The sequence below is a fragment of the Elephas maximus genome, chromosome 6, assembly GCF_024166365.1.
Source record: "Elephas maximus indicus isolate mEleMax1 chromosome 6, mEleMax1 primary haplotype, whole genome shotgun sequence".
NCBI lineage: Eukaryota > Metazoa > Chordata > Mammalia > Proboscidea > Elephantidae > Elephas > Elephas maximus.
Genome location: NC_064824.1, coordinates 135,026,469 through 135,042,114, shown reverse-complemented (window position 1 = coordinate 135,042,114; position 15,646 = coordinate 135,026,469). Strand labels below are relative to the sequence as shown.

Genomic DNA, 15,646 nt, shown 5'->3' with positions numbered 1-15,646 from the left:
CGAGGCCGTGTTCCCGCATCCCCCCACCCCGCGCCCCATCAGACTGCCCCCAGGTACAGTGTGTGCACCCGTATGTGGCCCAGCAGCCGGATGAGCTGACGCTGGAGCTCGCTGACATCCTGAACATCCTGGACAAGACTGAGGACGGTGAGGCCTGGGCATGGTCCACGTACCCCCAGGGGATTCTGCATTGGGCCCCCCAGCCACAGGGACGAGGGGGAAGTGGGCTCAGCCCCACGTGGAAGCACAGACTGGTTCCAGGGATTGCCTGAATCTGGTTGGCTGGTGGGCAAAGAGAGCCAGCTCTCTCTCAGCTCTGTCCCTCGGGCCACACAGCCTGAACACCCTCATTCTGGTTTCCTCAGGACTTTTCTCAGAACCAGGGCTGGGCTGGACCTCATAGGAGCTGTGAGGTCCCTCGTTCCCCTCAGCACTGGGCTCATCTGAGCAGCAACTCCGTATCACTTTCTTTCTGCAGAACTGGGGGAAGACGACCAGGAACAGTGCCCTTGCACCCTGATCGTGACCCTGACCTAAACCCTGTATTTGCAACAAGCTCCTCGTGAGCTTGTGGCCACCAAGCCCAGAGCCCTGAGCTGACCACCTGTCCCTAAAGAGGGGAGACTCAGGGAGGACCTGCCAATGGGAGGGTGACAGTGGGACTCCAGGCCACATAGCCCAGTGGTCATCTCCCACCCCCACTGGCCCCTTGGGTGCCTCTCGCTTTTTTGGGTGGCACTTGGGGCCTCCTGGCCCTATGTGTAGGCAGCCAAGGCTTTTTGGAAGGCTCCAGAGTGGGTTCCAAAGTCAATAGCTTTGGGAAACACCATGTGGCTGACTCCTCGCTGGCTCTCCCGTGCACTCATCATGCCTCCTGGGACAGTATTGGGGGTGGCGCGTCCCCCACTTTCTGCAGGACAAACCCAACTCGAGGTCTCAGCAGGGGTTCATGGAGCAGGTGCCTTTTGGGAAAGGCTGGCTGGGCTCTGTGGTCTGGGCCGCCTCTGTTCCCAGGACAGATGGGAACACTGGCCTGGTGCCACCTGCAGGAGGTCCTGAGCCCCCCACCCCTCCCCGCAGGGTGGATCTTCGGCGAGCGGCTACATGACCAGGAGAGAGGCTGGTTCCCCAGCTCCATGACCGAGGAGATCTTGAACCCCAAGATCCGGTCACAGAACCTCAAAGAATGTTTCCGTGTCCACAAGATGGAAGACCCTCAGCGCAGCCAGAATAAGGACCGCAGGAAGCTGGGCAGCCGGAATCGGCAGTGACCCTGGCCTGGTGACCGGCCCAGCGGGGGGTGGGCAGGTGGGAGCAGAGCTGGTGGGCACACCCGAGATGGTGGAGAGGTTCCAGGGGAGGGTGGGCTGCACCCCAGAGGCAGCGGGCCGTGACTTCAGTGCCTGTGAGGGAGTACGGTGAGTGCTCACACCTTGGCCCCTCGCTCACTACTGGAGACAGGGCACTGTGTCTCTCCTCCATGCACTGTAAAGGAGAACGTAAATTTTAAACAGTATTACACCACCTCTCTCCTGTCCGTTAGAGGGCCTGGAAAGGGACTGGCATGCTCTGGGGGCCCTCCCAGGAAGGTGGCACTGGCCGAGGGCAGGCAGAAGGTGAAGAATGTTGTGGTCCCCTGCGTGTGTCACCCTCTGCCTTGGGAGCCTGGCATGCAGATGGACTGCCTTTTCCTGGTGGACCTTGGTGAGCAGCCCTTGGCCTACAGTGCACAGGACTGAGAGACCAGTCACCTCTGTCTGCCCCTCCCCAAGCCTCAGCCAGCCTTGGGCTACTCAGTCAGCCCCTCACATCAGGCAGACCAGAGCTTGGCTGAGGGCTCATGCCACCTCCAGCTCCCTGACCGGCCAGATGTACTGTGTGTCTTCTGGCCCCTTTGGGAGCCCAGGCATTTTAAGAAATGAATTGGTCACTGCATCCTGTATTGGTTACGGTTATGAGAGAAGCAAATCTCAGTTTTGGCTGCATTAAAAGAAGCATCATGTATAAAATAAAGGAGGTGAAGGTCTGCTCTTTATTGTCCTGGCACACACAGGAATGAGGCGTTGGGTTCTGGGCAGGGAGAGGGGAGCACCTTTCAAGGCCAGTAAAAGAGGCGTGTCCTGAAGGATCAGCTTGAAGGGCTTCTAGTGGAAGGGGGACTGGCCAGGTCCGGGCCTCCAGATGGATGAATGGGTGGATGGACAGATGGATGGATGATGAGTGAATGGATGGATAGAGGATGAACAGATGACGGATGGATGGATGGATGGATGGATGGACGGATGGATGGATGGATGGGTCAATGGATGGACGGATGGATAATGTGTGGAAGGATGGATGGATGGATGGATGGATGGATGGATGGATGGATGGATGGATGGATGGATGGATGGGTGGATGGACGGATGGATGGACAGATGGATGGATATTGTGTGGATGGATGGATGGATGATGGATGGATGAATGGACAATGGGTGGATGGATGGATGGGTCAATGGATGGACAGATGGATGGATAATGTGTGGACGGATGGATGAAGGATGGACGGATGGATGGGTGGATGGACAGATGGATGGACAGATGGATGGATATTGTGTGGATGGATGGATGGATGAATGGACAATGGGTGGATGGATGGATGAATAGGTGATGGGTGGGGTGGGAGTAGATTTGGGCCTTGAGATGTGAAAGGACTCCAGAAACCAAAGAGGCTTGTGGAGGAGTCGGCAGCATCCTTCTGTAGTGGAAGTGAGAACATGGAGGCTGGAAGACCACTGAGGGACTAGGTGTCAGGTACGTGGTAGTACCACAAGCGGTGGGGCGGGAGCCATTGTCCTCAGGCCATTCTTCCCCCTGTTGGTGGCGGCCAAGTTACCCAGATGCTGGAAGCTCCCCCCAGCACAGAAGGCCCTCAGTGCCCTGGGTTTCTGTCCCCAAGGTTGAGGGACGGGTCTGGCTGCATCCTTCCCCACCTGGACCCAGGCTCTTTCTACCTGGCTATGCCTTCCTCCATGTAGGACAGGCCTGGGATTAAAAGCTGCAATTTCGACCATGGGACTTTGTACATCTCCCCACAGGCCATAGCAGTGGCCCTTAGATCCTCAGACCCTTTGACAATGGGATGAACCCCTGGAAGAACACACGCATTGCAACACTGGCTCAAAATGGGGGTGAGAGCCCCAGTCCCAAAAAACAGGCTGATGCTTTTGGGGCCTTTGTGCTGGACCCCCACTGAGAGTACCTGCACCTCTGAGTCCCCCAAAAGTGGGGAGAACACTTCTGAGCCTGAGCTACTCAGGGGCTGTTGGGATGGGGGTGGTCGTTGATGGTGGCCCTTGTCCCCAGCCTTTCATTCTGAAGCTGAGAAATGGCATATTGAGTTAGGCCGTGTGCTCTAATGAGGGCTTTGGCTACTGGAGGTTACGTAAAAGGAAATAACACCAACATTCTCATGAATGCCCTTGGGTTTATAACAGTCCCCTCTAAGCAGAAAACTTCAACCCATGATGTATTTTGGGGAGCTGGGAATGCCGACTTGGTGGGGCCTGTGCCCCATGTGTGTGAGACTGTGTCAGGGGCTACATGTGCTCATTGAAGGGGTATGGGTGGAGAAAATGGGTGTAGGAGAAGGTGCAGTCAGGAGTTCATGGAAACCAAAGAGGCCAAATGAGTCACTAGAGATGACGGGAAAGAGAGAAGGACTAGGCAGGGGGGAGGCAGGAAGGCAGGACACCCCCTCCTCCACCCACGCCCCCACTGACAGGGTCTTCCAGTGGCCCCAGATATGAAATCATCATCTATCTGGTTCAGGGTTTACACAGTCCCCTTCCGGCCTCAGGATTCTGACTCCTTCCCTGCTGTGCCCAGTGGCAGCCTACTGTTTTCAAACTCTTTTTTCCTAATTATAAATGTAGTGCTTCCTGGGAAGCATAGAAGATAGCATGACAACTGATCAAAAGGCCAGGGCCTATTCAGGGCCAAGGCGCCAGCTAGGGAGCGACAGCCCAACAGCCGGAGCAGGTGGTTCCTCGTTTCTCCCTCAACTCAGGATGCTTAAAGTGAGGTTAGGAGAGTCGATCTTGAAAAGGCATTTTGGTTTTTGTCCCCCTCCATGAGCCTTTCTGTGTGGAGCTGCCCCCTCCTCCCTGTTCAGGCAAAGCTCCTGTCCAATGTGGCTCCAGCCCAGGTTGGCCGGGGTGGGGGCCCGAGGGCCGGACCCTGGGCCTCCCTGGGGTAAATGGTTCCCCGCCGATGGGACTCTTGGCCCGCAAAATAATCGGCTTCTGGTTCGCAGCCCCCGCGGCTCCACCCTCCATCTCTCAGCCCGGCCTAGGGCTCCATCCCACCTCCCCTGCGAGGGAGGTCCTGCTTCTCTCTGTTGGTCACTCTCTGTGGCCCTGGACTGCCAGGGATGGGGTGGTTGCGGCAGGGCCCACTCTAGGGCCATAGCAGAGGCCGCGGAGACCCTCGTGTCCGAGAGCGCTGCCTGGACGCGCTCCTGCACACCCGCGGCGTCCGGCGCTCAGGCCTGCACACAGGACACATACGTGCACTCTCCTGCCCGCCTCTAGCCCCAGCACTTGCGGCATCCCCGCGCACCGTTAGGCTCTCAGATCGCAGCTGCACTCACACCCCGTTGCACACACGTTCGCACACGCGGGCGCACACGCGCAGACACAGGCGCAGGGAGGATGCAGCGCGAGGCAGGGCGCGGCCCCTTTATTGGCTTCAGGAGGCGGTAAACTTCCTCAGCGCGACGACCACTAGCGCCAGCACCACGCAGGTGGCCAGCAGGGCGGCGACGACGATGGCGGCGATGGCGCCGGGCCCCAGCGCACCTGGAGGACGAGGAACTGGTCACAGCTGCCCCGCCCAAGCAGCTCCGCCCCACCGCGTGCTGCCCCTCCCCGGCCCCTCCGCGCCCCCTCCCGGGCCCCGCGCCCCCTCCCGGGCTCCCCCGCCCCCTCCCGGGCCGCCCCGCGCCCCCTCCCGGGCCCTGAATACCGCTGCCCTGGTCCAGCCTCTCCCGCGCTGTGCTGTCCTCTGGCCCTGATGAGGCAGTGGCAGCCGGGGCTCCAGTGGCCTCGGGCTCCCTGGCGGGGCTCGTGCTCTCTGCGGGGTCTTCTCCCGAGGGCAGCTCGGCGGGCTCGTTCCACAGCGTTGGCGCTGGCTCCTGCGGGCCCTCGGCTGCAAGCGCAAGGACAGGCGGTGCAACGAGGACACCGCCCCCGCAGGTCACCAGCGGGGCGGGGGCGGCTCGGCTGGTGGGCCCTGGGGCTCCCCAGAAGGGCCCCATTTCACAGATGAGACAGCTGAGGCCAAGAGGCTGCCCCCAGCCTGTGCGATGACAGACGGGGGGGGGGGGGCGGTGGGGAGACACCGAAGGGACCAGCAGGCCCTGTCCCATAAAAGCCAGAGAACGAGGCTGGAAGCCGAGATGCAGGGCAGCAGAGGCAGAGGGGCGTGGCCTCATCCACATCCCGGGCCCCACACCAGGACTTGGGGCACTTCACCTCTCCCAGCAGAGCTCCATACCTGCGTCTGAACTGTGGGTAGTTGGGGTAGTTCACCTGCATGAGGTGACACCTGTGAGAACCCACCCACCCAGAGCCTCTCAGAGGCCAGGAAGTTGCGGCCCCTCCAGCAAACAGTCCCTGGTCGCCAGCCCCACAAGGCAGCTACACTGCAGGGTTGGAAGGAGATGTCCACTGGGGCCCAGGGACCATCCTCCCCAGCCATGGTCAGCCACAGGACAAGGGAACCAGGGACCACACACACCCGCACGTGTCACAGGCATCAAAGCCCCAGGGGCTCCTACCCTAAGAAACTGGGGAGCTCACAATACGGCCTTTGCCCCCAGACAAGCCGGGGTGGGCAGGGTGTCTGTGCTCAGTGAAGGGTGGCTCCAGGTGAGGGCTGGGAAGGCCCACTGGGGTGGGTCGGTTAGCACTTCAGTCCCTGGGCTCGCCTCCGCCCCCCAGCCATTCTTTGCCCATGGGATTGGGGGGTACCTGGGACCCCAGAGAGTAGGAAGGAGACATTGTCAGGTCCTGCAAGAACCACAGGCTGAGAGGCCTATATAACAACCCCAGCTCCCACCTCGGCCCAAGGACCATCCCATTCAATCCCCTGCCCCTCACCCCTACACCCCATCACAGAGCCTAGCCTGAGGAGCCCCACAGCTGCACCCCAAACCCTGGGCCCATCCTCCTTCCCAGAGAATCAGATGGAGCCTGTAGAAACCAGTGAAGTTCAAGCGGGATGGAAAGTGGACTCCAGGCCTCTCCATCTCAGCCCTAACCATGGGCACCACAGCTTCAGCAGGGTCAGAGCCCCTGTTTGTGACCAAGGGACCCTCAGCCCCAAGCAGGCCCCTAGCATGGACACACCATCTCGCTGACTCCAGCTACTCTGTGCTATAGGAAATGCCATTATCCCTGTTTTGGAGAGAAAACCATGGTTCTGGTCAAGAGAAGGAAGGCTGTGAAGGTGAGTGCTGGTGGTGGGGTCTGGAGCCCCTGACAACACTGTCACGGGCCATGCTTCCCTGGGAACTTGCAGGGTCAGTGTGGATCTGGCAGGCCTGTGGGTGCCTGGGCCACTTTCCTCCCTGCAGTCTCCCTCCCTGAGAGCAGGGGCCCAGAGACAAGCCAGACCCCTGCCCTCCTCTGAGGTCACCCCTCCTGAAGAGGGCATCCAGAGGAGACAGGGGCTTCTGGGTCTTTCCTGCCAACAGGGCCCACCCCGGGCAAATCTTGCAGGAACACCAACCAAACCCAAATTCAGGGACAGTCATAAAAGCACAGGACTCTTCAAAAATGTCAAGGTCATGAACGACAAAGCAAGGTCTAGGAATGATCTAGATTAGAGACTAAGGAGATACAACAACTAAGTGCAACCTGTGTTCCCCGGCGGGGAGAAACTGCTATGAAAGGCACTGTCGGATGGATGGGCCAACTTCGAATAAGGTTATGGATAGTGCTGCATCAGAACTAACTTCCTGAGTTTGTTAACTGTTATGGAAGAGAATGTCTTTCTGAGAGTACTTAGGGGCAAAGGGGCGTGATGTCTGCCTCTTACTCTCAAATAGCTCAGCATTTAGACAGATAATAGATACAGAGAGAAGGCAGATACATAGATGGTTGTTGTCCACCACGCATCCATCAGTTTGTCCTATTGTGGTGGCTTGCATGTTGCTGTGATGCTGGAAGCTATGCCACTGGTATTTCAAATAACAGTAGGGTCACCCATGGTGGACAGGTTCCAGCAACAGATGGTTGTTTTTGTTGTTGTTAGGTGCCATTGAGTCGGTTCTGACTCATAGCAACCCTACGTACAACAGAACAAAACACTGCCCGGTCCTGCACCATCCTCATGATGCTTGTTATGCTTGAGCCCATTTTTGCAGCCACTGTGTCAATCCATCTCATTGAGGGTCTTCCTCTGCTTCGCTGACCCTTTACCAAGAATGATGTCCTTCTCCAGGGACTGATCCCTACTGATAATATGTCCAAAGTACGTGAGATGAAGTCTCACCATCCTTGCTTCTAAGAAGCATTCTGGCTGTACTTCTCCCAAGACAGATTTCTTCTTTGGTCTTCCTTATTCATTGTCCAGCTTTCACATGCATATGAGGTGATTGAAAATATTGTGGCAGGGGTCAGGCACACCTTAGTCTTTAAAGTGACGTCTTTGCTTTTTAACACTTTAAAGAGGTCTTTTGCACCAGAATTGCCCAATGCAATAGGTTGTTTGATTTCTTAACCACTGCTTCCATGGGCATTGATTGTGGATCCAAGTAAAATGAAATCCTTGACAACTTCAATCTTTTCTCCGTTTATCATGATGTTGCTCATTGGTCCAGCTGTGAAATTTTTTTTCTTTATGTTGAGGTGTAATCCATACTGAAGGCTGTGGTCTTTGATTTTCAGTAAGATCTTCAAATGTTCTTCACTTTCAGCAAGCAAGGTTGTGTCATCTGCATAATGCAGGTGGTTTCATACATAGATAGTAGATGGTAGGTAATAGATGACAGGTGATGGATAGATGGATGGTAGATACATTGATACACAGATACATGGATCATCGATAGAGGATAGATACATAGATGATTAAAATAAATAAACCAAGCCATCAAGTCCATTTTGACTCACAGCTACCCTATAGGACAGAGTAGAACTGCCCCATAGGGTTTCCTAGGCTCTAATCCTCACAGGAGCAGACTGTCACATCTTTGTGGCTCTTGAGTTCAAACTGGCAACCTTTCAGTAAGCAGCCATGCACTTAAGCACTGTGCCACCAGGGCTCCTTACATAGATGATAGATGGTAAATAATAGATGATAGATAGTAAATAGCTACGTAAATACACAAATTATTGACAGATGATAGAGAGATAAGATACACAGATGTTAGATGATAGAAGATAAATGATACATGGATAGGTAGGTAGATAGGTAGTTAGACAGATCAACCCCCATTGCCTTCGAGTCGATTCCGACTCAACCACCCTTTAGGACAGAATAGATAGTGTCATGGGTTGAACTGTGTCCCCCAAAAATATCTGTCAACTTGGCTAGGTCATGATTCCCTTGCATGACTGTCTACCATTTTATCTTCCAGTGTGATTTCCCTGTGTTATAAATCCTATCACTATGATGTATTAGTGGCAGTTATACTGATGAGGTCTACGAGATTAGTGTCTTAAATCAATCTCTTTTGAGATACTAAAGAGAGAAGCAAACAGGGAGACAGGGGGACCTCATACCACCAAAAAAGCACTCCGCCCTTGGGCCCCCCTGGTCTGGGTGACATGTCTGCTCTGTGTGTCTGCTGCAGTGGCCATTACAGGAGACCCTCCAAGGCTGGTCCAGGACTCACCTGCGCCCAGGCAGCCAGGGCCCAGGCCCCACTCCCTGCAAACCTGGGGTGGGCCAGCACAGACACCAGCCAGATGGAGAGTTTTGAGCCTCATCTACAGTTCTCTGTACTCAGAAGGGAAATAAAACTTAGAGGCAGTAACCAGCCCCTCCCTAAAGTTATCCTTCTGGAAACCCGTGGACAGAAGCAATCACCGGTGTATTTGCCAGCAGGAGGTCCGTCTGAGGAAGGTGATGGCGGGACAGGAACACTGGGCAGAGGGACCTGAGCAAACAAAGACGTGGGGGATGAGGACGTGGGTGAGGAGGAGCAGCGGGTGTGCCACAGTGACGTGGACAGAAGTGAGGACGGAGACACTACGACCAGAGCACACAAGGCAGTCCCACCCCCCGGCTGTGCTGAGACCAGGCCCTGTGGCCCGAGGCAGCAGTGTCACCTCCGTGCGCTGACCACCAGGGACACCACCACGCCAGCCCCGCCACCCTGCCTTTCGTAAATAAGTGTGTTTAACGCTCGACCTGACCACAGGCCTCAAGGCCAGGAGCCCGGCTCACAGATGGCCTTTGTGCAGCGTGAAGGGCCCTTTCATCCCTGCCCTGGACTCCTGCCCGTCAACCTGGTTGGCCCCCAGCGCAGGAGCTGTGGCCACAGGCAACTGGCAGGGAGGACCCCGCAGGCCGGGCCTGGACCTTAGTCCTCAGGCAGCCCCATCCCTCCTGTCTGTCACAGGCCCCAGCCCACTGAGCTGAGGACAGGGGTCTGTGGGGCTTTGAATACACCAAGCCTGAGGTGGCCAAGACCAAGCACCAAGCACCCTCCCTGCCAGGACAGTAGGACAAACAGCCACCGCCAAGCAGCTTGTCCCGGAGCCTTGGGGTGGTGAGGCATGACTGGCGTCCTGCCCACCCAGGGTGTGCCTGCTCTCGGTAGGATACTTGGAGGGAGTCGTGAGGTGAGGCCAGGTGAGGTGCTGGTGAGGCCAAATATGAGGCGTCCCCAAAGCATTCCTGTGGCAGCACAGCCCACCCACCCATGCTGGGCCTCCAGTCTGATCCGGGGGCCTCTGGCGGCCTGGGCAGGGCAGAGCTGAGCGCCAGGGAGTGGAGGGAGCGGGGGGAGCGGGGAGAGCGGGGGCCCCCACACAGGGGCAACCCAGACTTAGCCGGGCAGGCAGCCGCAGTGCCTCTGCTTCCACCAGCTCAGCACCAGGTGGGTGAAGTGGTTCACCAACTGGGGGGCCACAGCCCCAAGGCCCAGCCATGAAGATGCCACCCTGCCCCCATACCTGGGGGGAGGGGCACCCAGCTGGCCCTTCTCCCAGCCTGCGTGAGGAGGGAGCTCTGCTCTGAGACCACCGAGCTCGGCGAAGGAGCGGAGATGTTGTATACCATTCCCGAACATTTACTGAGCACCCACTGTATGCCTGACCCATCCTGAAACCGACACCTGTTGGCATCTGTTTGGCCTCAGTCCCGTGAGGGAGGCAGAAGCGTCGTGGTATCGCCACGGCACAGAGAAGGCACCGAGAGGCCAGGAGGGCAGAGCAGGAGCCAGCCCAGGCCGCTGGCTGCTTTCTTTTCGAGCTGCTTCCTGGGGCTTGTAAGAGAAGCCGGCCAGCCCAAAGCTGCACCATGGCCTGTTCCTTCTAAGCCCTATGTGCCCGAGAGGCCAGGCCAAGGTCCCCAGACTCACACCCCAGCCACTATCCCCAGAGCTGCGCTCCTGGCCCCATCATTTTCCATCCTCGCAGGCACCCAGACACCCCCCATAACCGGTGCTGCTGGGTCTGCAGGTGGCAGGGCCTGAAGTGCCCTTCCTCAGTCAGGCTGCCCTCCACTGCCTCCCAGCAGAAGGTGCTGCTGTTTCCAGGAGCAGGGACCCTGGGGCTGTCCGCGCCTGATTCTCTGCAGCTCCAGCACAGCCACTGGTTGCCATGCCGGGTGGCCTCAGGGCCTGGGAGCCCACCACCTGAGCCTGTGGGTGTCCTCCCTCTCGCCGAACCCCAGAGCCGGCCATTTTAGCCTTAGCCTATAGTCCTCACAGTTTTGCTGAGAGGTCTCGGGCCCTGTGCTTTCTCTGGATTTTTCCATGAGGCGGGGACAGTAGCTGGTCTTCGCTTGCTAAAAACATTTCAGAGAATCAGCAGGGAAGGACTGAAGGGTTTGGGGAAAGTCATCAACAAAGGCTCTGTAGTCTTCCATCCAGCGCCTGGGGCCTCCGGCCCCTCCACCTCTTGCCCTGTGCCTGGTGCCCACTCCTGACCCCCAGACCTGGAAGCTTTCCATTTTTATGGTGCTGGAATAACCCCCATGTCACCCAGATGCTAAATGTCCTGGGCTCTGCTCCCCTACTTCAGAGGCTATCATCCCTGTCACTAACAATTCCCTGAGACCCCCGATGCAACCGCTGCCGACCTGTCTTCACAGGACCCTTTGCAGAATCGCCCCGATGGCCACCCATGTCCTGTGAGGGAGTAAAGCCCACGGTCCGGCCCCAAGGTGGCCGCTGGCCTTGGGTGGCTGGTGGCAGCAGAGCCGGGCCTACGCCCCTTACCTGTGAGCACCGCGGGGGCCAGGACCCCCGAGAGCAGCAGCAGCACCACGCGCAGGGGTAGAGAGGACGTCATCATGGCCAGAGCCAGCGCACTGGTGAGCGGGATGCACAGAGGACAGAGCTGGTTTAAACTCCGCGGCAGCGGGAAGGAGGCATCAAAGGGCTGGGACGGGCTTCCATCAATACCAACTCTGTCCTCCTGGGACACCGAGCCCGCCCCACATGGGCAAACGCACACACATACACACACAGAGCAAACCGTTACACAGCAGCCCCACCCTCAAGAGGGAGAGGAAATTGCTCCTCCTCCCTCTCACTCGCACACACACACACACTCACACACACACAGAGAACGCAACTAGACCGAGCACACACACCTCTCACACCCACTCCTGGGCTGCAGGAAGTGAAAGGGTCTCCAACTTTCCTGTGTGAAAGGGAACTTGGAAACGCAGCTCCTTTCCACTATCGTCTCGGTGGGCCTTGGGTGGGCCCAGGAACCCGCGTTCATTGCCTGTGGCCCAGGCTCTGCTCGCCCGGCGGGTCTCCATGCCACACCCAGAGTAAGTGCTCAGTGGAGCCTGTTAGAGATGCACTTTCAAGGCAATTTTAATCCAGATTTCCCAGCAGTTCCAGTCTCTCCCCTGAAGCCCGTGTCACTAAGAGTCCTGTGTCCCTCTGGTTGCTCTCTGCTCCCCCAGGTGTTCTCCTGTGACCTGAGGCTTCAGATACCTGTGCGCTCCCAACACCTATTCCCAGCCGGGCCTGGCCCCGAGCTGCAGCACCGCCGCCCACTGCCCCCCACCTGACAGTTCCATGGGTGGCTAACGGGCACCTCCAACTCAGCATGTCCAAACAGAACGGATCCATTGCCCCCAGCCCCCACCTCCCAGATGTCCTAGCCACACAATTTCCCTCACTCCCTACATCTGTCGACACCCCCCCCCCCCTTCAAACCTTCATGATTTCCCCGTTCTTAGGAAAAACGGCAAACTAAGGCAGGCCTCCATGACTTGGATCCTGCTCCCCAGCCCGGCCTGCAACATTCCGGCACACTGGCCTTGACTCGGTTCTGACAACACACCAACCTTGACCCTGCCTCAGGGCCTTTGCACTTGTTCCCTGCCCTGCCCAGAAAGTGGTCTCCCAGCTCATCACGTGGCTACCTGCTCATCATCATCCCGGCCACAGCTCTGATCTGATCAGCCAGCGCCCCACGCACCCACCACGTGACTTTCAGTTTCTTAACAGCACTTACGTTTACAAGAAATTATACTGTTTCTTTTTTGTTGTTAATTTCTGAGAAATAACGTATGTACTGTAAAGTGCACAAATCTTAAGTTTACAGATGGATGGACTTTTTTGGATGTATACACTTGGGGTAAGCATCACCTCAAATCAATACAGAACATTTCCAGCCCACAGGCAGGCCCCCTCGTGCCTCCTCCCAGTCAGTACCCCCAAAGCACAACTCTAACTTCTGTCACATAGTTTGCCTATTGTTGAACTTCAAATAAATGGACTCAATCGTATAATATGGAATCATATGACTTTTTTGTTCAAAATTATGAAGGCGAGATTGATTGATGTTGCATGAAGCAGTTCATTCTTTTCATTGCTGAATAAAGAGTTGTATGACTCTTTACCCATTCGCCTGTTGACAAATGCTTGGGTGGTTTCCAGATTTGGACCCTTTCAAGCACAGCTCCTGTGAATATTCTTGCAGGTCTTCTGGCAGACGTACGCACTCATTTTCCTTGCTGATACACCTGCAGACAGAGCTGCTGGGGCAGAAGGTTGTTGCTGTCACGGTGTGCCCTCGAGTCGATTCCCACTCATAGTGAACCTACAGGACAGAGCAGAACTGCCCCATAGGGTCTTCTAGGGTATAGTCTTTACAGGAGCAGATCGACAGATCTTTCTTCCCAGAGCCACTGGGGGCTTCGAACCTCCGACCTTCCAGCTAGCTTAACCACTGGGTCACCAGGGCTCCTGCAGGTTAGAGGGCAGCTATTACGTTCAGCTTCAGCAGATACTGCCGAGCAGCTTCCCAATTTATACTCTCATCAGCAGTATGAAGGTGGGAGGAGAGAAGTGACTGCTTCGGATTTTTTGACAGCAGCAGCTGGCTACAATAGCATCAGTGACAAAGGGTCAGGTGCCTGACTGCGGGGGCAGCCACAGAAGCCTGAAGTGCAGGCTCCTGAGGCCTCGGGCAGCCGAGCTCGACACCAGGAGCCTCAGAGGGCGGTGCTGTGGCTTCTGAGTAGTCTCTCTGCTCCTCCAGCCCAGGGCTGGAGTCAGCTTCCTAGTTAGTTACTGGTTTTTGAGTTATCTCATCATCCTTCTGCTGCTGCTGTAGTCCTTTCAACCTCCTCCTAACAAATTCCTCTACTAAATCTCTTGTTTGAAATACTTAGAGTGGTCACTATTTCCTCATCAGATCCTGACCAATACAATACTTGGTGCTGGAATGGTCCGAGGAAACAGTTCCTCAAAGATGTGTATCTGGGTTTGGTTTTTCACTGTTTGAACGTGAATGTGGGGAAGCCTTCATTGTTAGTGAAGAATGAGACACTGGTAATATAGGCCCTATATTAAAGCTTGCAGTTGTTTACACAAACGCCTATTAAAGACAAGGCTTAAAGAACCTTTATGGTAGTAATGGAGCCCTGGTGGTGCAGTGGTTAAGAGCACAGCTGCTAACCAAAAGATCAGCAGTTCGAACCCACCGGCTGTGCTGCAGGAGAAAGATGTGGCCGTCTGCCTGTAAAGACTGTGGCCTTAGAAACACTATAGGGCAGTTCTACCCTGTCCTTTAGGTTTGCTATGAGCCGGAGTCGACTCAATGGCAATGGGCTGAAGTTACTAAAGGAGTCCTTGGGTGGCATAAACGGTTTGCACTTGACCTAGAGGTTGGCAGTTGGAACCCATCCAGAGGCACTGCGGTATAAAGGTCTGGCAACCGGCTTCCATAAAGATTTCGGCCATGAAAACCCTTAGGGAGCAGCTCTACTAACACGTGGGGTCAACAAGAGTCAGAATCAACTTGATGGCAACGAGTTTGGTCTTATCTGTTAACAACGCACATTGACTATTTATGGGTGACATGGTATCTGAGATGTTTTAAAATATTCTAGGGGGAAAAGGTAGGTAAATAAAGGTGGCAAATGTCAGTAATTGTTGAAGTTGGGTGGTAACAGGTGGTTTGTTACACTGTTTGACTTGTATGTTTGAAAATTTTCATTAAAAAACTGAACTTGGAAAAAAGCTAATTCAAGGCCATTGTTGTTATTAGTTGCCACCCAGTTGATTCCAACTCATGAAGAACCCATGTGTGCAGAGTAGAATTGTGCTTAATAGGGTTTTCAAAGTTGTGACCTTTCAGAAGCAGGTCACCAGGCCTATCTTCCAAGGTGCCTCTGAGTGAGTCAATCCACCAACCTTTCGCTAATAGTTGAGCACTTAACCTTTTGCACCACCCTGGAATCCTACTCATAAATTCATGACTGTTAAGGATCAGACCTCTGAGGAATGAAGGTGACATGTTGCCAGAGGGCCAAAGGGACATGGACTGAGCGTTGTTGTTAGGTGCTGTCCAGCCGATTCCAACACACAGCGGCCCTACGTACAACATAATGAAACACTGCCCAGTCCTGCACCATCCTAACAATCCTTGTTATGCTCGAGCCTATTGTTACAGCCACTGTGTCAATTCATCTCATCAATGGTCTTCCTCATTGTCACTGACCCTCTACTTTACCCAGCATGATGTCTTTCTCCATCGACTGAGCCCTCCTGATAACATGTCCAAAGTATGCAAGGCGAAGTCTCATGATCCTAGCTTCTAAGGAGCATTCTGGTTGTACTTCTTCCAAGACAGATTTGTTCATTCTTTTGGCAGTCCCTGGTATATACGATATTCTTCAGCAACACCATAATTCAAAGCCTTCAATTCTTCTTTGGTCTTCCTTATTCATTATCCAGCTTTCGCATTCATTTGAGGAGACTGAAAACATCGTGGTTTGGGTCAGGCGCACCTTAGTCCTTAAAGAGACATCCTTGCTTTTTAAAACTTTAAAGTGGTCTTTTGCAGCAGATTTTCCCAATGCAATGCGTCTTTTGATTTCTTGACTGCTGCTTCCATGGCTGTTGATTGTGGATCCAAGTGAAATGAAATCCTTAACAAGTTCAATCTTTTCTCCATTTATCATG

At 55.2% G+C, this 15,646-nt stretch overlaps 2 protein-coding genes across 3 annotated transcripts in view; one reads left to right on the top strand and one right to left on the bottom strand.

The window, feature by feature from the left end:
- NGEF (neuronal guanine nucleotide exchange factor) overlaps positions 1–1,993 on the top strand; it is a 103,714-nt gene extending 101,721 nt beyond the window's left edge. For both annotated transcript variants that reach the window (XM_049888464.1, XM_049888465.1), the window contains 2 exons: positions 43–147; positions 1,081–1,993. In XM_049888464.1, coding sequence (XP_049744421.1) covers positions 43–147; positions 1,081–1,271 — 296 coding nt within the window. In that variant the 3' untranslated portion in view covers positions 1,272–1,993. The remainder of the gene's footprint in view (positions 1–42; positions 148–1,080) is intronic.
- Positions 1,994–4,728: 2,735 nt separating this feature from the next.
- Positions 4,729–11,670, bottom strand: SNORC (secondary ossification center associated regulator of chondrocyte maturation). The gene is made up of 3 exons (XM_049888466.1): positions 11,432–11,670; positions 5,005–5,187; positions 4,729–4,838 (listed from the first exon to the last, which is right to left on the bottom strand). The coding sequence occupies exons 1-3, from the start codon at positions 11,505–11,507 to the stop codon at positions 4,729–4,731; spliced, it is 369 nt and encodes a 122-aa protein (XP_049744423.1). The 5' UTR covers positions 11,508–11,670.
- Positions 11,671–15,646: the final 3,976 nt, after the last annotated feature.

Excerpts from the sequence above, each read along its gene's own strand:
- SNORC (XM_049888466.1), bottom strand. The coding sequence starts at position 11,507 with ATGATGACGTCCTCTCTACCCCTGCGCGTGGTGCTGCTGCTGCTCTCG. Across the intron at positions 5,188-11,431 it reads GGCCCCCGCGGTGCTCACAG|CCGAGGGCCCGCAGGAGCCA; the intron begins GTAAGGGGCGTA and ends TTGCGCTTGCAG. Across the intron at positions 4,839-5,004 it reads GAGGCTGGACCAGGGCAGCG|GTGCGCTGGGGCCCGGCGCC; the intron begins GTATTCAGGGCC and ends CTCGTCCTCCAG.